At 39.8% G+C, this 22,300-nt stretch overlaps 1 protein-coding gene across 1 annotated transcript in view; it reads right to left on the minus strand.

Annotated features, from left to right (window-relative positions):
- The window catches only part of mapkapk2a (MAPK activated protein kinase 2a), a 29,731-nt gene extending 8,304 nt beyond the window's left edge, over positions 1-21,427 (minus strand). Inside the window, exons 1-2 of the mRNA XM_073468356.1 lie at positions 20,654-21,427; positions 3,329-3,468 (exon numbers count right to left, since the gene is read on the minus strand). Of these exons, the coding sequence (XP_073324457.1) occupies positions 3,329-3,468; positions 20,654-20,893 (380 nt within the window). The 5' untranslated portion in view covers positions 20,894-21,427. The remainder of the gene's footprint in view (positions 1-3,328; positions 3,469-20,653) is intronic.
- Between the last annotated feature and the right edge of the window lie 873 nt (positions 21,428-22,300).

Here is a 22,300-nt window from a genome sequence, read left to right on the forward strand (position 1 = left end):
ATACTGAGTTATCATGGGTCGGAACGTACCTATGTTAAAAGGCCATTGCAGTTGATGTGATCCAAGCTTTCAGGGGGCGCGCCAGGTTTTGAAGCCAACTTTCGTAGTGGCCAAACCGCGTAATTACAAGGTCACGTGATGCACTGGGGCCCAAAAAATACTTTTTGCCATAAGCTTACATTGTGAAAGAAGGGTCTGTAAAGTTGTGGATATATATATATATATATATATATTTAGAGTCAAACCCCCCATGAAATGACTCGTTTGACTATCGTGTATGAAGCCGCTCGGTCCAATGAAATTTGGAAAGTCTAGAAGAGTCGCAAGATCAAATCATTTTATTTCTATTCAAGTTAGCAGGGCACTAAACCAGAGGTTAGCCGGCTTTGTCGGCGGAAGTCTCTAGTGTGCACGCTCTACGGACCCCACAAGGTGGAAGATCTAGGTTATTTTAAAGCCGAGAAGTCGAGCCATTTTGGCTTAAATGCCACTGAGCAGCTTTCATAGGAATGAATGGGGCTTTGCCTTCATAGCCATGTCAAGATCTTAGTGTAACATCCTTGATGTGATCACATCGCAAGATGGTGTCTAGTTAATTTTCCAATTATGACCCCAAAAAAATGCACAAGTTGCATTTTTGAATGCCATGTTTTAAGATGTAAACAAACTAGTGTATGGCAAATTAAGAGCACACAACCTTTAGTTACAGTTAAGAGTAGACAGAATGGCTCATTATTGTAATTCTAGGATTAATATCCAGTATTCCTTGATCCACTAAAAGCGTTTATTTGTAAACAGAAATTTACTAACATAGCACAAAAACAACCATAGCCAAAATTCAAAGTCAAACAAAAAACTAATGGTTGTTCAGTGGGGTAACAGAGTTCAACCGAGCATGAGAAAATTCATACTCGATGCACTTCTTAAGTTTCATTTAATCCGTTTGCTCAGTATGACTGTGAGTTTCAATCATCAATGCCAATTTTGTGCATGCGTGTGTGTGTGTGTGTGTGTGTGTGCGTGTGCGTGTGCATGAAAGCACAGACCGATTCTTCAGGCATACGAGCATTAAGGACCCGCCGACTCAGAGGCACGGGACGGCCCTGCTAAACCACAGCACACTTCAAACTTCTCTAAATCACTCACTCACATGTTGAATTCTGCTGACAACGCAGAGCACTTGGAGCCATATCTTTTGACTTTATGATGATCACGTGTGAGAAACCGCCAGCAGTGAGGAAAACCCTCAGTTGTGCACACACTTTCTCACACGGGTCCCACAGTTTTTCTTAAGTGGTTGAAGATAGAGAGGAACTTGAGGTCTCTTGACCCCATCCCCGCCCTCTTTGTTTCTGAAAATGCCTTGAGGTTGAGTGTGCATTCGCAGCAGAATAGATACTTAATGGTAATGGAAGTGCTAAGAGTGCTCATCTAACACCATCACAGCAGAAACACTGAAACACCCTGTCTTTCACATCTCAAGTACAGTGCGGAAACGACTCATGGGGAGGAAGGATGTAATGTGCTCACTGGACCGCTTAGAAAAAAAAACAATACACAAGGTGTTTTTGTATTTCGAAACCAACTGTTGTTCAATCTAATTTGTGAAATGTAACTACTGTTGCTCTCGTTAGTAGAGCAGAGAGAGGCACTAAGATGAAGCACTAGAGAACATGCATCGATTCACATCGTCCTTCTCAAAGTAATCCACAGTCCAGCAGCTGCCCTATCATCTTACTGAATTTCCTAAATTACAAAGGTGTCTTGACATAATGACATGGTGACCCTTTACACAATGTGGGAGAATACAGCAGAATATAGGTCATCACTGGTCTCGATTTATGCAGTGTCAAAAGGAAAGGAGCTTGAATAGTTAAATCTCAAATTTGCTGTGTTTCCTCGTGCAAAGTTCTAGGAAATGTTTTAGTTTCAACAGAACTACTTGTTTCTTTATTGGCATTTCATGCTGAGTTTTCTCAAGGAAATTACTCATCAGCTGCAGCTTTTTTGCAGGAGTGTGGCGGCAGATAGGTCAACTACCTCTGCAATATAAAAGGTAACCACAAACCCTAATGCCTGCACGTGTGTGAAGTTGATGCAGCTAAACGGAAATATAGCAGCGAGGAAAGGACTCATTTAGAAGAAATGGGTCATTTTCTCCTCAGGGTCACACATAAGAGACTTACAATAATCAACCTGGCTGAAATGTGTATAGAACTATTGAGAGGCTAGGATACTCATCACTTAACCTTTGCTCAGGATAAGAGAGGCTTTCTCGCACGTGCCTTCCCAAGTCTGGAAACTGCACACTAATTACCAAAATATTTGATTCAATGTAGAGTTTTGTAAAACGAAAATGTACTGATTTAAATATTTGAATCTAAATAATGGTTTTAGCTCTATGCAAGTCCCTGCACTTTTTGGAACAACACGGTCAATTCAAATCATATAGACTAACCCAGGTTGAGGGTTTAACTAAAAAAGCCGCTGTAACAGCTGTGGTATCTCACTTGTAAGCCAGCACAGTAACACTGTGATGTATGTAAAGGATTTTACTTTTTGAAACAGTTGTGTTGTGGGTTTTAAGCCAAAAAATATGTCTAGGACATCCTTAACAGCCCTTCACATGTCAAAAATATAGCAATTAAAATGTCATTTAACATTTTGTATACTTTTAAAAACAGACAACTAGGCACCTTTAACATGAAAATCATAAAAAACCACACTGACTGGGTTCTGTGGTTATCAGATGATCAAACAGTGAACTTTGGAATTAAAAAGGGAAGCAAAATCCACAAGCCTCCACCATAGATCAGTATGCCAGCTGGAAAGGGGCACTCTGCATTTGTATTGGACCCAATTACAATACAAGAAATCCGATACTTGGTGCTTTTCATTTGTGAGCGAGCAAGAAAATGCCAACTGGAGTCAATAACTTACAACTTCCACATCCAGACTGTGACGTGTGGACAAAAGTAGCACATTCCTTTTAAGCCCCTGTCCAACTAATTGCTCGCTACTGTTAAGAGGCTGAACTTCCACATCCACAAGAGCATTTCCAACTGTGACCAAACAAAGTACATCTGCTCTTAATTCCAGTGAAATGCCCCAAAACCAACAAGAGAATAATGAGCTGCATTCATTTATGCTAATATTATTCATCATTATTCGTGATGTGTGTGCGTGTGCATGTGTAAGTGTGTGTGTTTTCGTGTGTGTGGAGAGACACACATCTGCACACAAGTTAATATGTTTTGGAAAGGAGTGTGTGTGTGTGTGTGTGTGTGTGTGTGTGTGTGTGTGTGTGTGTGTGTGTGTGTTCACTCACCACTCCATGACAATAAGCAGACACTTCCTGCCCTGATAGAGGTTCTCATACACATCAATGATGCGCACAATGTTGGAACACGGTGACGCCCTCCAGTGGAGCTCCACTTCTCTACGGGCCTTGGTACAATCCTGCAGCATCTGGAAGGAAGGACAGGGACAAGGAGGGTGAGGCTGATTAACAATCATGATTAACATCATCATCAGCTGTTCCATCATAAAAGATAGTACAGGTTAACATTATTAAGGTGAACAAGTGACATGAAACCTATTACAGACCAACTGGATACCACTACTTATTCACATCAGTAGTAAACACATAAGGCAAAGGTGCAGTGCTGCCATCAGCTGGTTGAAAACATGTTAAGTTTTTACACTCCAGTTTTGTGTGAATGTAGCACCCTCTCTGTGTCACTTAGTTATTGCACCATTCAACAAAAGCACCTGCAATTTTGATGATTTTATGTCATAAGAAAACAGTTTAGCTACTCATTGCTGCTAAATTATTAATCTCTGACAACAAAATGTTACTGACTCACCGTCTTACACCAGGAAGTCAAACTAGAGTGTCAGTGTAAGTGTTTGAGAAACACTTATCTGCAGGAGAAGTGTTTCTTTAACACTTACAAATTCAGCATGCTGCTCAAGGACACTCAGGATCCCTGGCCTTATGGTACCTAGCATGACTCAGGCCTTATGGCAAGGTGTAATTAGATTCAGTATTCCCCTTCTCGCAATACTGAATTTTAAACAAGCAATTTTCGGGTGTGCACATGTTTTATTACCCCCTTAGAATCTAAAATTATTCATCAACATAAAGCCTTGGTCATCTTAGGATAGTCATTTTCACAGCTGTCATTTCTATAAAATATGATCCGAGGGTGCACACAAATCAATTTCTTTGTTTGATGTAGGAGGTATGATTATTGAATATACATTTAATTTTATATTTCTTGCCATAATCCCTATTTGCTCCTTTTCTTTTTCTTGGTGAAGCACTTTGAGCTGCAAGTTTTTTTTTTCCTTTTAGGTCATGAGACAAAACAGAATAAGCAAGGATTTCATGCCATATCCTGACTATAACTACAGACATTCTGTGCACAAAACCAGCCATTAATATGCAGGGGGTAAGCTGTCATTTATACAAATAAATGTTTAAGCTGTCATTTATACAAATGACAGTTTGGGACATATATGGAAATGTATGACATGTATATAACATAACAAAATTCGATACTCAATAATGTAAATGTCAGTAAAAGCAGTCAGCAAGTTACTAAGAATGAGTTTTCAAATTGGTACACCTTTTCAGTAAGCAGATGAACTTACTCAAGACAGGGTCACGAATTATTGCCCGTTGTAAATAACACAGCTGACTGATACGGGAAACTGGCAGACTCCTTTACAGTAGTAAAAAGAGTGGCTCGGTCAAATGTAGGCTTGAAATTCTGAACCATTAGCTCCAGCCTGTCTCAAGTAAATACAAGATAATCATCAAACAGGAGGCAGCATTGGTTACACAGCTTCAACTTAAAAACAAGACTGAAATAAGAATATATCTGAATTGAAAAACTATAATGCAATGAATCTGGCATGCAATTTTCCATATTTTTTTGTAAAATGTTTTCCCTATTTTTTGGTGTTATTTAGATCACCAGCAGAAAGCAGTAGCCAGAGGTTTTCTTTCCTAAACAACATATCAAAACACAAAAGAATCCAGAAATTTGAAACCAAGTATGAAGAAAGTGATTTTTTACAACTTTTCAATCATACAACTGCTTAAAGTAAAAGTTAAATAAGCGCTAGTGTTTGTTTACAGATTTAATTATATGATATACAATAGTGCAAGTAAAACCCTAAAATATCCTTGTCAGTCAATGGAAAGAATTTGGCCTTCTGTAGCTTCGACAATGAGCCATCGTCTGTCCATCTCATGCTGGATTACATTCCAGCCATGCCCACGATCACAACACAACAGTGGGCTTCGTTCCAGCGGGCAATAAGAGTCGGGAGAGACAGACTCTCCAGACTGTTGTCTGACCTGGCACACAAGACTGTCAGTACGTTTCCATGTACAACCAGGTTACACAAAAAAAATGCACAACACACACAGTACAGTGTTGTAGCCTGGTTACTGTGATGCAGCAGGTCAGTAATATGAGAGTTCTGGCAAACCTCCAACCTCATTTTTGAAAGAATTACTTTTTTATTTAATCAAAACTGTATTAGTGAAAAAGATACTGCTTCCTGATTTTGTTTGTTATGTATGTGTGTGTGGTGGGCTAACAGCGCAGTAAGAGGACTCTGAATCAAATGCTCAGTGGTGCAACATAACTTAATACTCAAATTCTAGAGGCAACTTAAAAATATGTGACATCATCATAATGTGAACTCTATGGGCAGAACGGGAACTTGTGGGCAGCAGTAAAAACACTACCGCTTATATTCACTGGGTCGCACGTCGGGAATTAAACCTAGAAGCTAGAAACTTTTTGCCGTACATACCGAGCAAGCAGTTTTCATTAAACTGAATCAACGCCCTCTTTGGGTCAAGTATCTAGTCCTATTGTAAATCTATGCGTTTTCCTGACCTCGATTACAGAAAGCAGGTTTTTTTACAACATGATATTTAAGAAATCAGGTGACTGCAGAAAGCCCTGTAACCTGGTTGTCCATGTAAATGCAAATGACTGTTCTGGGCCGACTCCTCTGCCCAGCACCAGTTATTGTCAGATCATGTTCTTCTACTCAGTTGACTGAAAGCACTCCACCCAGTTCAACCAGGACACACTTCAACCTACAAAGTACCTGACCTCAAACCCACTTTAGCTGAAACCAGAAAGTCAACCCAAGACATAAAAGCCTCAAGTTCTCTGTTCTCATTTGTGTGTTTGTGTACCTGTTCTAATATAAAACAAACAAATACGGCTACAGCCTGTTTGTTTAAATTTAACTTAAACGCAAATAGAAGACATCGATGTGACTGTGAACAACAAGTTATTGAAAAATATATTAAGATTAAAGCAGCGCATTATCATTACTGCTCAGCTCAAAACAGACAGGCCACATTAAGATACATCTGTGAGATTATTGCTTTTCAAGCAATTATTTTGAAAGATATGATTGTAATATGACTCCCGACTAGTGGGAATGATCATTTTTTGATCACAATTTTCTATTTTCACTGAAAAAACTATTAATGACTTGTCATTTGTTGGCTTTTGTACGAAACAAACACGTTTTCTAACATCTAGAGAACAAGATTTTAGGACCAGGGCATCTCTGCAGCATTAAAGTACTTCATTATAATTCTGTTTAGACACATTTTACCTTTATTTAAAAATTGAAGCTAGTTGCGATTTGGATATTGTGATTGTATTTCGATTAACTTTGCAGCCCCAATTTGAGAGAACAAACAATTCTGACCTATACATCAGAGTACTCTTAAACATTTTTGACAGAATACTGGCTGCGGCTATATATAGGAGTATTGATCACTATGATTGATTTTATCAGTGTTATCTTTCCAATATAAAAGTAAAACAAGGTAAGAAGAGAGACACGTTTTTGACTTGCATATTTACATCTGAAGTATTAACTTCAGACTTCTAACCTCAGCTTCACAGTTTCAGCAGACCTTTATGAAGCCTAAAATGAAGCCAGCAGGATCGACAGTAAAACTACAAATAAACAAAGTTCCTAGGTTATTGAAGCTTCTGCTATAAACTAACTTCATCTTCACTGCATTAATATTTGGTGCAAGTGATTTTCACTGCTGCTCTGACCCAATTCCAAATTTTCATGACAAATATTCCGTTTCAAGGCGAGTGAATGAGACTCTACAGCTCTTTTAATGAAGCAAAGAGCATTTTTAAGTCTTTAAGTTTAAAAGACCAACGCCTCAATTCTCCAGCCTCTCTCACAGCAGTGTGAAACTCAAGCACATGTCAAGTCCAGCCAAGTTTATTTTCACATGCTTTGTTTTTACATTTATAAAAAGGGCTACAAAAAGGGTCAAGTCTTTGTTCCCATCTGTCACTCTTGAATACCAGATGTTTTGAATGCTTTAACGCTTTGGCTACATTTGGTTTAAAGAGTTCACAATAGGCAACACTGATCAGCTACCAAGTTGAGACAGTCAGCTTATGAACAGCATTTTTTATCTCAAAAAGCTACCAAAGTGTTACTGTCCTTCTGTTTGTATCCATGTTTGTTCTCCAGGTTTGATATTATGACAACTAGTGACAATAAGCTCTGCATCTCTGAGAAGTGAAATAGATACTGTTTGCTCTCTGGATGTGACCGAATACTTTATTTTGTAGTAATTTCTGTCCTTGTGCAGCTGTTAACACCTGAATTTCCCCTCTGGGTGATCAACAGAGATAGGAAAAAACTATGACAGGAAATTACCAAAAAAGGAAATTAACTACCCATGAATGATAAGACAGGTGGACAGACAAGAAAGACAAGATATCACAGACAGAAGATTACTTCCAGATTTGTACTTTTATACTTCTAATCTGAGTCAGAACATCCCGTTTTACTTAATATTTGATCAATAAATGAGGTTTCTACTTATGCACTGGCATGTTGCATAATAGATTAATTGACATTAAAACCAATGGTTTGAGGGGCGAGTGACTGACCAATAAAAAGTGACTGTCTTTGTTACCAGGAAGAGTTGGCATGGCGTAGTTGAGTATTACTCTGCTTTATCTCAACAGTGAACACACAGCAGCACAGTTCAACCACCCTTAGGGACAAAACAAACAAGGGTGGGTCTTTACTTTCTGGTCACAGTGGACCGAAAAAAACTCAAATAAACACGTGACCTTATGGACACAAACAAAGGAGGCATAGGACGGACCTGAAGGACTGTGATCCAGTCACACTTTCACCCTCTGTGATGTTTTGACATAACTTCAAGTGCCACTAATTGGCGTATGATTATTTAAAAAAAGTTTCATTTAAAATTATTTTAAAAATCATAAAATCTAAACGTGATAATCCACTATATCAACATATTTTTTAACTGAAAAGATAATCATTCTGTTTAGTTGGACCTATTCAAAGTATGCTAAATCCATCATCATCACACTTACAAAACCTAAATTTATATAGTTACACAGGCATACGTAAAATTAATTAAAATATAAAAAAGAGGCTCAGTTTAACTTTTGATACAAAATTAATTTAATAATAATGGACCAACAATAGCATACTGTTTGTTTTATCTCAATTTGGAATGTAGCTGTAGTCCCTTCTTCTGAATATGCTTCTCCTGGACAGCATACGGTTTATACTTTCCGCCCCAGATCACATTATTTTCTCAGTCATTTGGGTTATTGATTGAGTCAATTGATTTTTAGGATCAATGCTGTCAGACAATTTTTGCGCTTCATCTTTTTCAGGAAACAGGCTATCTTATTTCAAGAAATGACAAATTGCCAGTTTTATTATATTGCCTTCAAATTTCGGTGACAGAGCGATTAAACAACAGTGTAGACATTTCCACGCCTCTCTCAGGCATTAGGGTAAAAAGTCAGTATAAAAACATGCAGCTGGTATCATCTCCAGAGCGTCTAGCCTTAGGCAAAAAAACACATGTTTCAGTGCACTGGTCAAAACCACAGATGCACCATGAAATAATTCAAAGAAAAATTCTAAAATCAGACTTTTGCTCATTACAGTGACTCACTAAAGTTCAATGTCAATTTTTGCTGAGTTACACACAGGACGGTTTATGTTTGGAGATTCATTTGTGACCCTGATGTCAAAGAAGAACTAAAAGATAGATATATGTGCTTGCATCCACTGGAAACAAGAATCATGTGTCGGAACCAATATTAGCGCATCTAAATTTAGCAGACTTCCCTCCACAAACAAAGACTTCACACTGTCGACTCAACACATGCGCAATCGTATACGCACATGAGAAACACACCCCCGTCACCTCTCTGCATGTGATAGTGTGACTGCATGGCCCCCATCTGCTGTTGGCCCTTTGAGGCTAAACAGTGAAGCTTGTGGAGAAGGAGGGAGACAAGGGGGGCAGATGGGCACACAATACGCTTCCCTCTAGGAAACACAAAAGCTCCCAAGACCGGGGCAGGACAGGGGGAGGCGGAGTGGGGATGGGGGTAAGCTGAAGGAGCACCCATCCTCCACCTGCCGCTCGTGAGCCAAGGAAAAGTCCAGGGTTGATGTAGTAAAACTAGAAAAAACAAAAAACAACAATCACACAGAGGGTGATAGGGCAGTGAAACTCTGAGGATAGAGATTATAGTGGGGTGACAGGTTAAGCTTGGCTCAATCAGAAAAGCCTCTTAACGTGACAAAAAGGGTTAAACAACAACCTACCAGATGAGGTATCACTGTATGTGTGTGTCAATGTGAACTGATCTGATTAAAGACATCTGCTAGGCCTCACAAGACCTTCACATATACATATATGAGTGTGTGTACACTGTGAATCAATCACATTGTGTGTGTCTGTAATGCACACAAACAACTGTAACTTTTGGCTGGTTCGATTACTGAAATTAAAACGTAATTGTGGCCTTGGCTAACATGATATCTGTGTGTTCAGTTGTGCCAATCAGGCCCCTGTAGTGAAACTGTTGCACGTGGGTGCAAAATGATGAGGTTAGTGCAAAAATTTAACATGAATGGAATTTTTGAGGGGGCAAGATTTCATTTATATAGCTGATGCAAAGATTTAAATTCAACCTGAACTATGTATATTAGGTATCCTGCATTTCCTCTATGATTCTATGCATGCTGTCGTGCTTCGGCCAGTAATTCAATTTTCTGATAGTATTTACTGCCCTACTGGTCCAAACTTTGTTTCTAGTTGAGCTTCCAGTTTTACAAATGTTTTTAAATCTTATTATGGTATAATCATTACCGTTAAATTCTGCTTTATTTCTCTTGCAGTGGCAGTGCTTTCCTTGCTGTAACAGCACACTGTTAGATAAATATAGAACAACTCTGATTTCACTTCATGAACATACAGAAACAAAAGGAACATGGAGTGAGAGAGGAGGGGCTGAAGTTACTGGTAAGTTCTGATGTCAGTCAGTCTCAGCCAAGACAAACACACACAGCTACTCTCCACACATACAGCACAGGTGGCGCTTACGCTCCTGCAAAAACACTCCAGTTGTTAGTTGTGCCACTAATCCAAGGTAAAATTTAATTCCCAGCCATTTGAACACACCTTAAGAGACACAAAATCATTGTATTATAAATGACCACTGCATGCTTTGAAAATATCCTCCGTCAGAAACAAGATCTGTTCAAGTTTTGTCAGTCCTAGCTCTCAAGACAGACAGACGTCTAGTTTGCAGGTGAGTATCTTCAGCCAGCAGGTGTCCTGGCACACAACACACATTCTTAAAAAATGAGTGTCTGACAGGGGAGTGGAAATGAGAGTGTGACATCTGTATGACACACAGAAACAGCTGTCTCACTTCCTGACAAAGGCTGGAAGATTTGCTTGAAAACAAAGAAGAAGATGGAGTAGGGTCTTTTCAGAGAAACAGCAGGGAGACAAAGACAGATGAACATAATAACTACATAAGTGAACTGGAGAGTAGAGACTAAAGGCGTTTGTCATATTTTTGACAGCCTTTACCTATCTCTGTCCCTTTGAGCTGACTTCACTAACTTCTCCCTTTTGACACCTTATGATTCATGGTGTGAATCCCCTACTGGCCCGATGCAACAGATAATGCTAGAGGCTTTACTGCAATAAATACAAAGACTGGTTTGTTATCAGCTGCATTGAAATGACAGGGGGTTCACAGAGATGTGGCCTTTTGATTAGTCGTGTGCATGTACAAGTACAAATTTACATAGTATGTTTTCAGACAGACTAAATACAACTGGCCTGTTACATCTACCAGGCAACCAGGTAAGAGTTTAGGAGGTTACTAGTCTGACTCATAAATTTGTCATTTTCACACTTCAGTTTTTGTCCTGATTAAACAGAGTTTAATTGGTAAAGGTCCGTCATACCATATGTAATACTGTCTCATCTAACTCTGGGAAAGAAAGCAAGTGAGCTTATTTCCCAAAACATCAAACTATTTCTTTCATGTAAAAATGTGTTCAATTGTCTTTTCCACAATCTTAGAAGCTAAGGACACGTCTGTTTAAACATACAACCAACTAAATCAATTAGGTGATCAAAGGACAATTAATCAATGACAATTTCAATGATCAAGTTTTGATCATACAGAGAAAACATCAAACTTTTGCTGACCACAGCTGCCAAAAAGTGAGGACTTGCTCGCTTTTCTATGCACCAACCATCAAATTTTGCTTCAAATTATCTTACTTTTGCAGTCTAATGTTCATACAAGAGCAACAGGAGTGTAGCATGTTAAATGAATGAACTTTGGAAGAGAGAAAAACTTTCACTTCCCTTAACCGTTAACACCATTCAGCACATTGCTTCCTTATAAGGAACAGATCATGAGACCCAGGCAAAAAAAACATACAAACAAAAAAAAGTTGGAGTTGCTGTCCACCATATATAAAATCATGATAAGATACTGTAGTTATGTCTTTTTAAAACACATTAAGGAAGTATTCTCAACCATTCATAAATAAGTGTGACAGAGTATGACAGAGTGCTGCATCCGCTTGGAAACTACTCTGTATCACAGATATAGTTGGCTGGCTAGTTCTGGGTCCATCTATCACAACCACAATACCACATCCTTCCAAATACACTACACCCAGCAAAACAGGGAGGCAACAGAGAGAGAAAAGGTCGAGGTGGGGGTGGGTGGCTAACTGCACCCAATCACAGACGATATAAATTGCAATCCAGTAACTCATATTAAGTCAAAGGAGCTTACAACACCAAGATAAATGTTTGTCAAAGGAGCTTTAACGTCAGCTAATCTGTTTGTGACAAATGTCACACAAATATTTTCACAGTAATCTGAAGGGAGAAATAAGATCTTATGGCAGAAAGTGATTTGTCACAGTTTTGTCATAACAATTTAAAAAATACAGACCTGACAAGCTGTAATAGTATAATAATAACTCACTGGTTTTTTAATTATAGCCAGTCCAACATGTACCGACTATAAGCACTGCAACCACTGGACAACAGAAGAAATACAGAAAGAAGACGAAAACACGTAAGTAAAATGGCTTGATTGTCTCAGTCTGTATGGCTGTAACTGTGCGCCAAATAACAAATAAGTAGTCCAGTCACTGAAGATAAGGCAAACTTTCCTCTATAAACAGACACTAAGACATGGTTGTGTAACACCTAGTGGCACTCCTAGTTCAGACATTCACATATGAAAACTGGAGTGAAAGTCTTAAGGACAATTGCTGATTTTATTTCAGCTTCATACCACATCCATGTAGAAGTTCCAGTTGTCCAAAGTGTTTTGTAATTTGGAAAATCACATTTGTGGTCTTTGGTTCAAATACAAACTTCGATAAGTGTATGAACTTTAAGACTTGTCCTCAGGGCAGGTGGCAAGGAACACGCTAATCCATTAAACATAGTGAAGTACAATGTTAGACATTCTGTAACTAATGTTTATTTACATTATTATTGGATAATCAACAAATTATTTTCCCAATTAATCATTTTGTCTGTAAAATATCAGAAAATAAAGAAAAAAAAGTTAGACTTTCCAACATCCAGTTGTCAAAAACCCAAAGATTCAGTTCAATCACTCACATGACAAGGAAGAGCATCAAATCATCGCATTTGAGAAGCTGCAAATTTTGGCATTTTGCTTGAAAACACCCCAACGACTAAACAATACCGAAAGTAGTTGATTAACTTCTGTCGATCAACAAATCAACTAACTCTGTTACACATTACTGACTTCTTTGTGACCTACTAATTTGCAACTGATCTCCACACGGAGCCTCCGTACCCTGGAGAAGAGGTGTGGAAATGCATCTTGGTCTTATTGAGATATAGAAGAGTTACATATTTTGCTTTAGAGAAGGGCAATTGTTCAAAAGTACTTTCTCTTCTATCTAAATGCTGTACCTAAAGTTCTCAATAGTGGAACATAAGTTTGTAACATATAAACTGCCACTAGTATTGCCAATATTTTTACGTCAATAAACCCATTGGCAATCTAAATACATCACCCCAACACCAACATCTTTTATATCTGATTGCACACCAAATGAAAATGGGTAAAGGGCATTATGTAATAAAATTCTGAGTGGGAGCATTTCTCATGAGGGTGTAAGTACAAGTATAGCAGAGATGACTGGTTACGCAAGTGGCAAAGACCACATTAGTGAGGCAAAAACTTACTTTTCACAACAGGGTGAGATGACTGATTATCAATGAATTTTGTGATGAAAGCAGGGGGAATTTAGATCTTGCTCAAGTGGGTAATCAGTGGCATAGTGAAATAATGAGTAGGTACACTTAGAGCAATGAACAAAAGGCATCTTATGAAAAGTAAAGTTAGAAGAGAGAGAGAAAGAAGTCAAAGAGGGCCACCAGAGAGAGGACCTCTTCCTTCCTTCCTCCCTCCTTTCCTCCCTCCCTCCTTTTCCTTCCTTTCTCGCACGATCTCATGATTAAAGCATGGGCCTGGCTCTTCCTCTGTATCTTCCTTGTAACCTTTAATCAGACATGCTGACATTTTCATTGGATTATTCTGTTCTCTAGTAGTGCAAGAGGAAATTTTAGAAATCCAACAAACATGAACAAAATCCTCCACTGGAACTGGTTAATGGTTCCAGTTCCTCTTTTCTCAGCCAACCCCTGACAGGTGTGTTTACTTCACCATAGTGACTTCCACATCTTTCCAAATTTCAGGAAGCGCAACTTCAACGACTCACAAAATGTGGCCAAAGAATTTGGTCATTCTGTTTAATATTACATCACCTTAACGACACACATTTCACTGAGTTCCTTTCCAGATGAAGCAGAAACAGGCTTAAGGAGTCAGTGGTAAACCTTTACTCTTAAACAAGGACTAGAATTTGTTTTTAAAACATCTTGTTTAGTCATCACTTCAACATGTGTTTGTAAGGCAGCATCACTGCGACTGCTTTGCCTGTTGATTAGCTTTACTTGTACAGTAAGCTGGTTATTGTTATCTTTTCACAGTAACCACATCATGAAAACAAGGGACTTTTTCTTAATTGAGGTAAGGGATAAGGATAGGATGAGCAATATGCTTAATTACATCCAATTAATTAAGTTCAAAGCCTGACTAAAACTTTAAGTTTGTAAGTCTTAACAGCAGCTTGTTCACATAATTTAGACACATGGAGTAAAATAAAAGCTGGTCGCACTACAGAGTAGAGGTGTAAAAGGACATGAAAAGATCATTTAGAATTTAGAGACAGATAGTTTTTACGGTAGCTGTGGGACCAATGTACAAACACTAGGAGGTCCAACTGCATCATACCTCTTTTCCACCAAAATTAGCGGGTCTACGCAGGTTTTTTAAACCCGGGTCAACCCACTAAAAATCACCTATTGACCCCATTAACCACTACCCACAGGCAAGGCAGCCTCTGTGATTAGTCACAAATGCGCCGGAAACAGTTGTAACAGAAGAAAAAACAGCAATACACCCATCGTGAAAGAAGCATCTTCAAAACACCACTGAGCAGCTTTCATAGGAATGAACGGGGCACCACCTCCAACACTGTGTCGGGTAATAAAACGTCCTTGAATAGACCGCGTCCCAAATTCCTTCCTTATTTACACGCCACCACCGGATGTTGAAAACGCGCCATCACTGTGCATTGTGGAATTTAGTGCGTTCACCCGGGTCTTACGTTAAAATCAAAGCTGAGCCGAGGTGATAAAACCAGGGTCTACTGCAGAGTCAATGGACCCGGGTGTAAATGCTTTGTCATCAACTAGTGCATGATGACAAAAAAATAACGCCACTGTATCTCATCTCAGAGGTTTACTCAGTATTCATTTCCAGTTTAACTTGACAGTTCAGTCATAATGTTTAAGTAATGCTCCATGCACAATCACAGCTCATGTTGCTGTAATGAAAAAGTCTTGCAAATCTCCCCTTAAGCTGTTATTCAACTGGTACCTCCGCAGACTAATGCAAGGCATGGGCGAAAGAGACAAAAAGAGAGAGAACATAATTTGCAATACATCATTTATCTTTCCTGAGCCCAAATATTTGCAAAACTAAACAACCCGATGTCTTCTCCACCTTCCTCATCTACCTTTTTGCATTAATATTTGCAGTCTCCTCATTTACTGCAATGGGACCACTGTGTTGGCACAGTGGGGGGTCCTGACACTGAGGGTTGTCACAAAAAAATGCAGTGCTGTCTGGCGAAAAAAGGTGACCACACACAGTGCTCAACGCGATGCAACATTATCCATCAACGGTGTGTTGCGTTCAAGTGCAGCTCCAACGTAGAATACCTTGTAACATGACCTGCATACCTCTACTGTTCTACTGTTTTGTCTGCCACTCAAAACTACTGCCGAGAAGATCCAAAAATGAAAGGTGCAAAATCATGCAGTGATTTGGCATCTGGTAAGCCTTCAAACTTATACACATATAGTTCAAATTGGAATATATATGCATATAATGTAGCAACAGGGCCACAAAAACACACGCTTTTGTGGGGGTTTTTTTTAAACACAATGCTATTTTCAGTCAGGATGTGGCCTTAACCTGATTGCTCCAAGTAACCTGGTTTCTCACATGCATATAAATGTAGTCACTGTAAGACGATATCTGCAGATGCCTCACACCCTTTGAGAGTGCGTGTGGCAGGACACTTTAAAGGCAGACCAATCAACACAGTAGGGACCATACAGCTTTGTCTCAGACAAAAGCCACAAAGTCAAAAGGTATTGATCCCCTGCGACAGGTTATAATAAGCATACACTATCAAGACATGAGGGTCTCTCTGCCACAGTCTCTCTCCCACAAACACGGACGTTCCAAGTTACAAATTATTCTGCTGCACTGTTAGCACAAAACTTGGTTCAAGAGACAGGTGAAAGTTTTACAAGGTGATGTCACCTTGGGCCAGGCTGGCAGATTCCTGGTTCTGGCGTCTACTGCAGACCCTAATGAATATAATAGATGAGATGGGGCTGACTCAGCTGACGTAAGTGAAGAGACCAACAAGGACATTAGTTCATTAGTTCATTCAGTGAAGGCGTCAATATATTTAGTTACAGTCTGTCTTTGAACAGCATGAGATATATCAGTGAAGCTCGCAGATTATACGCCATGTCAAGTCCAACAAGTTTTAAGAGCCATGGGGGTAATAGGAGGGGGTTGAAAGAAGTATATAGTAGCTTTTCCCAATCAAATCATCAGGTTTGTGGGTGTGGGTGCATTTATACATATGCAGTTATCTGACATATAGAGACTATTCCCAGCTCTGACATCAGAGAGGGAGCTCAGAGATGCCATCTGTCCAGAAGCTCAAACACTTAAATATTTACCCCACATTCTTAGCTGCCGTTCTGTTGTTTTCCATGTTTTGGGCATAATTCCCAGTAACTTGACTGTAGGTCTGATGCATCAGGGAATTTCTCTGCTGCGTCCCTCTCAAGACAGGAATTGTGGTTTTGAATTCACCTCTATCCACGCACATCAAGTCACCCTTTTTGTTTGTTTTATTTTGTTTTTAACTCTATCTTTATCAGTTTACTGTATCTTTATTTTATTTTTTATAAATGCCACCTTTTCCACCTGAGCTAAGCTTAACTTTGTCAACTTGTAATCTAAGTAAAGCTCACCATCGTTGTCGACTTATGAATGAGTTCATATTTTGTACAAAAAGGGACATGGCAGGATGGCACAAGGGCATGGATATAAAGTGAAACTAATGTAACTTCCTCTTCTAACCAGTATCACTAAATTCCTGCACTCACAGTGCACTCGTGATCTAAATCTAAAATTTACCAAACAGCAACCCGATTGTCAACCTGCATATTCAGTTGCATTAATGCTAAACACACATCTTTTCACACACACCTTTGCTATACTTAAGTGACATACATTACTTGTATCAAAAATGTATGTTTCTATTTTTGCCCCAGTCCCACCCAATTAAATTTTGAAAAACGGAGTTTTATTTTGACATCTTTTTCCTCATTCTTTCTTTCTGCAAACCATAAAACAAAAAGGACCAAACAGCCTGTTTGGCAACACCTTCTCGTATTTCCACATGTTTTGTGCATCAAACTATACACATTTTTCCACATTTAAGCCTGACATTCATTTTTGGTGTGTTTGTCTTTGCCTAGTCTTTACAAGAATTTTAAATAAAGTCCATTGGGGTTACACGAAGCTTGGCTGAGCAAGGTCCGTTTGTGGTGTTGAACCTGCAGGATATTCTGGGAGGTTGCGGATATTACGGCAGGGAAGCACTGCATACATGTATGTAAGTTTAAAGGTCCCATATTATGAAAAACACGTTTTCTCTGGTCTCTACATATATAAACTGGTCCTCCCTGAGCCTACCAACTCCCAGAATGAGGAAAGCAAACGAGTCCTGCATGGTCTCTGCAGCCCACCCACTGGTAAAACGAGGCTCCTACAGGCTGTTCAGATTCAGCTCCTTTCGTTACGTAACGACAGGAGTGATTTGCATAGGCCGGGCTCCTCTGCGCGAAAACACTCCCCCCTCTCCCCGGAGATATCCGAGAGGGGGGCGTTCATCCCCGAGGTGAAGTTCGGTGTGTCCAGCGGTAAGATAGCGGTGTTTCACAATGTCGTCGCTCAGAGCTAGACACGCAAATTGCTCTGTTGTTGGTTGTAAAAATCAACATAAGTGCCTATATTCTGTCCCAGCTACAGAAGAACAGAAGGGACAGTGGTTGCGTTTCATTTGTAACGACAACGTGCCGGCTACGGTTCCTGTAAGTCTGTTTGTGTGTGCTAACCACTTCACATCGGACTGCTTCAGTAACGAGGGTCAGTACAAAGCTCGACACTGACCCTCGTAAAAGGATCAGTCCCAACCATACGGGACCCAGCAACTGCACCCGAGCCACAGGTAAGCGTCCCCACGTTTTGATAGTATTTACAGTGAGCTCATTAGCATTAAAGGTGCAGGCACAGAAACAGCCTGCTCTCAGTAGAGCTCACTTGAGCGACTTTCAGACAGCTGAAATTCAGGACCACTGATGGGTTTGGGGCAATACATTTCGAATACAGTGTTGTTGGACCTCTGACAGCTGTGTGAAATTGATGAAAAACAGTATAATATGGGACCTTTAAATTCAATATTAGGATTTTATCATTCTAAAATGTATGGTCTATATAACATGAAATCTTTACATCAAGAGATGCTTCATTTTGAGGAATACATTTAAAAAAACCTTACATAATATAAATGTTTTACGTGGATCACATTTGATCCACATTAGACTATTTGGTGAGACAGTTGTCACTGTCAGCAGAAACGCCAGTCTGCATTATCGGTTGATCAACTTTACTTGTCAACCATCATCGATCACATACCCGCATTAATCTATTAATTTTCCTCTTTTTAGCGAGCCAGTGAAATGTCATCTAAACTTCGATTACCCTTCAATTATTTTCCATTCCTTCCAGACACAACAGTTCACAGCAGCCAGGTAGCATCCAATGACATCCTTGAATGACAACCTACAATCACATTTTGATGTCCTTGACAAAAATTGTTGTTATTATACATTTTTTCTGGTGAGACAGTATGTTTCCTTCTGGTTCTACTGTGGCCTTGAACACTCTGGACATTTGAGCAGGGATGAAATAGAGGAGAAATCTTAGGTTTTTGGCTATCTGCAAAGGATTTAAAGACATGTTGGAACGTTTAATTGTTTGACTGACAAAGACCATTAACGTCAAAACATTTCATCATTAAATTGTTGGAAGCTTATGATATTGAGTTAGCAGACCGCCTCTCTTTTTGCTTTGTATACTGCTACGTGTCCTGTACCAAACTGGGGCTAAAATGTAATGACAAAAGCTCCCTTCAGGTGTCACATCTAAGTTTATCCAACACGATGCAACTTTCTACAGTTTTAAACATTAACACTGTTTAACCAAATCTGAAGAGTAGCAGACGCCCTGTGGAAAGTCACAATGATTTTATACACAGTGACCTCGTATGTTTCATACTAATTATACATACAAACACATGGCTCACCAACAGACAACATTAGATTAAACAGGTTTGATTAAGAGCGTGTGTATGTTTATGTTTAACATACACACACTAGCGTGCAGAAAGCTGTGACCCAGTTACTTAGTCTGAATTTCAGCTTGAAGCGCCACACAGGATGTTCCCAGGCTGTGAATCACTTGGGGAAGATTTTGTGTGATACTTATTTTTACATACTGTACACTCTACTTCACACTTCTATAATGATAAAGAAGTGATTGAATTATCATGCAGTAATAAAAGGTGTGCACCTATGTGTGTGTAGCTGTTGTGACGCTTGTCTTATCAATCATTGACCGATACAGAAAGCGATCTCTGGAGGTACTTCCTGATAACTGCAGAGTCAGTAATTTACAGGATACAAGAGGAGAGTACCTCAATTTCAAGCCGGAGTGCAAACAGTGGGCTGAACATTTTTTATCTCAACACACTACGTGGACGTGGATGATACGCAGATGAATTGCGGCACATGTAAATATATTCATGATTTGCATGTAAAACACTCACGCAGGTTTTTAAATCACAGATCACCTTTCCAACATCTGATCAGCAAACAGCTGGTCATTTTTTGGTCCAGTAATCGTGCCTAGGGAAGATAAACAACTAAAAAGGTGGGGAGACCCTCACTCATGACCAAGACACTTTGCCTTTATCTACAAATGATTTTCTCTGTTCTCTGTTATCTAGTGTTACATATTGTTATATATTAACCTGGAAATCTATAAAATGTCAGAAAACAGTGAGAAACGCTGATAACATTTTCCAAGAGCTGTGGGTGACGTCCTTAAATGTTTTGAGCTACCAACAACTCAAAATGTAAAGATAAAAATCAAAATCAATTCACTATCGTACAAGATTAAAGAAAACCAGCTAATATCCACATCAGAGAAGCCAGAACCAGGGATTTTTTGGAGAGTATTTTCACTGTCAAACGACTTATTAAGTAATCTTTTCAGGTCTTTTTGTTTTGTTAACAGTTGTGTAAGCCTTTAAAGATTAACTAAGCTAGGTTGGACGCTGACAGCTCCACAAACCCACAGCTGGAGTAAAAATGGGTCCTCACTTCCTTCCAGGGTGCCCAGATGTGCTGGTTATACCTCAGTTCTGCTCTGACGTCACACTCCTGCTTACTGACCAGTGTGTTTACAAAAATATAACCTACCTTCAGCGCATACTTGTCTCCAGTCTTCTTCTGGAAGATTTCAAGCACCTTGCCATTGATGCCCAGCCCCAGCACCTGGCTGGTTACCTTGTAGTCATCTGTTATGGCGTTCTTCTTGATCTGTAAGTTGGGTCTGGCGTGGAAGGGGAGGAACTGGCCCGCGGGGTTCTGCTGCCCCGCCGGGTTCTGCTGCCCCGCCGGGTTGGGAAACAGTGGCTGGTTCTGTGCGTTGGACAGCATGCTCTTGGTCTGGGGTACGAGGCGAACAACCGCCGCCTCTGAACAATACTTTTCTGGCTCTCTCCTTTAAACACACACCGCGTCTTCTTCCTGGGTTAGCTGGCCTGTAACGAAGTGTTCAGTGTGTATCAGCCAGGCCCGAGGAAAAAACCTTCAGCGGTTCCGACGTTACAGGTTAACAAAGTCACTTGGCTAGCCGATAAAATGCTACGTTAGCTAGCTGTTAGCATGCTAGCTTGATCCTACTCTTGACCCGTGATTCTCGGCTAACAACTCAGCTATCGGTTAGCTTATCCATCTCCGGTGGTGTCCGCCGTCCACCGGTTCCTCAAAGAGCACTTCAGGAACTTTTCTAAAACAACCCATAAATCGTCTACCAGACGGGGTTTCTAAAACGGTGACGAAAAAAGCTCGCGAGTGAAGTTAAAAAAAAACGAGTAAACACTCAAACGAAAGACAGACAACAGAGGGGGGAAAAGTCGGATACCAATAGCACGCCAAACACACTTCACTTTCCGACGGACAGACACCGAGGAGGAGCAGGTTTTACTGCTGACGTCATGGCGGTTTTTTCTGCGCTTAAAGGAGAAGTACGACAGAGGAAACCACTGCATGGACTGTGACGGCCCCGACACACGCAGACTGAGGGCACAGACTGAGGGCACATGCACAGGTACAGACATGAGAAATAGTGTGGCCTGATTACCATAATACCATAATAATAACCAAAAAGTTTGAATGTTTTGGTTATTTTTTTATGGTTGGTATTTATGTTCCTTCAATCTGTATGTTAGGATGGCCATTATATATATATTTTTTACTTTAAATCCCCACACAGGTCACCTATGTGAGCAGATTAAACCAATGCTTCGCTCAAGAGACCCACTTGCAATGTTTTAAAAGGCAGGGAGGGTCAAAAATAGACCCACAATCTCTGACCGGAGTCCTTACAGTTTGCCTCAAGGTCAAAGAGCGACAGTGTTTTTCAGCCTGCTTTTCCTAGCTACATTTCAACCATTTCTGCCTCATTTTGACTGGCTTTCCTCTCCAGTTTTTTAATTTGTTTCTACAGTTTAGTGGCTTTAACGCTGGCAGCCCAGAAGGTAAGATTCCATTGATGAAGTGAAACCCAAATATCGGCCTCAAAGTGTGGTAAAAGATATGAAATTGTTAATTCAACATACAATTTTATGTAGGTTAGATGCAATAGATGTGTATCTACCAAAGGGGCATTCAAGAGGGCACTTTTTGCTGTGTTTTTTTCGAATATGGGGGCCCCAGTGGGTCATAGTCAGGATTTTTGAAATACTGGGTTATGAGTCCAAGTACTCTTGAGGCCCCCAACTGAGACATCAAAAAGAAAGTCTCTATATTTTTTACCAAGCGTGACAGCGTTGGCTGGCAGTG

This window comes from Pagrus major, chromosome 6 (genome assembly GCF_040436345.1).
Source record: "Pagrus major chromosome 6, Pma_NU_1.0".
NCBI classification, from domain to species: Eukaryota; Metazoa; Chordata; class Actinopteri; order Spariformes; family Sparidae; genus Pagrus; species Pagrus major.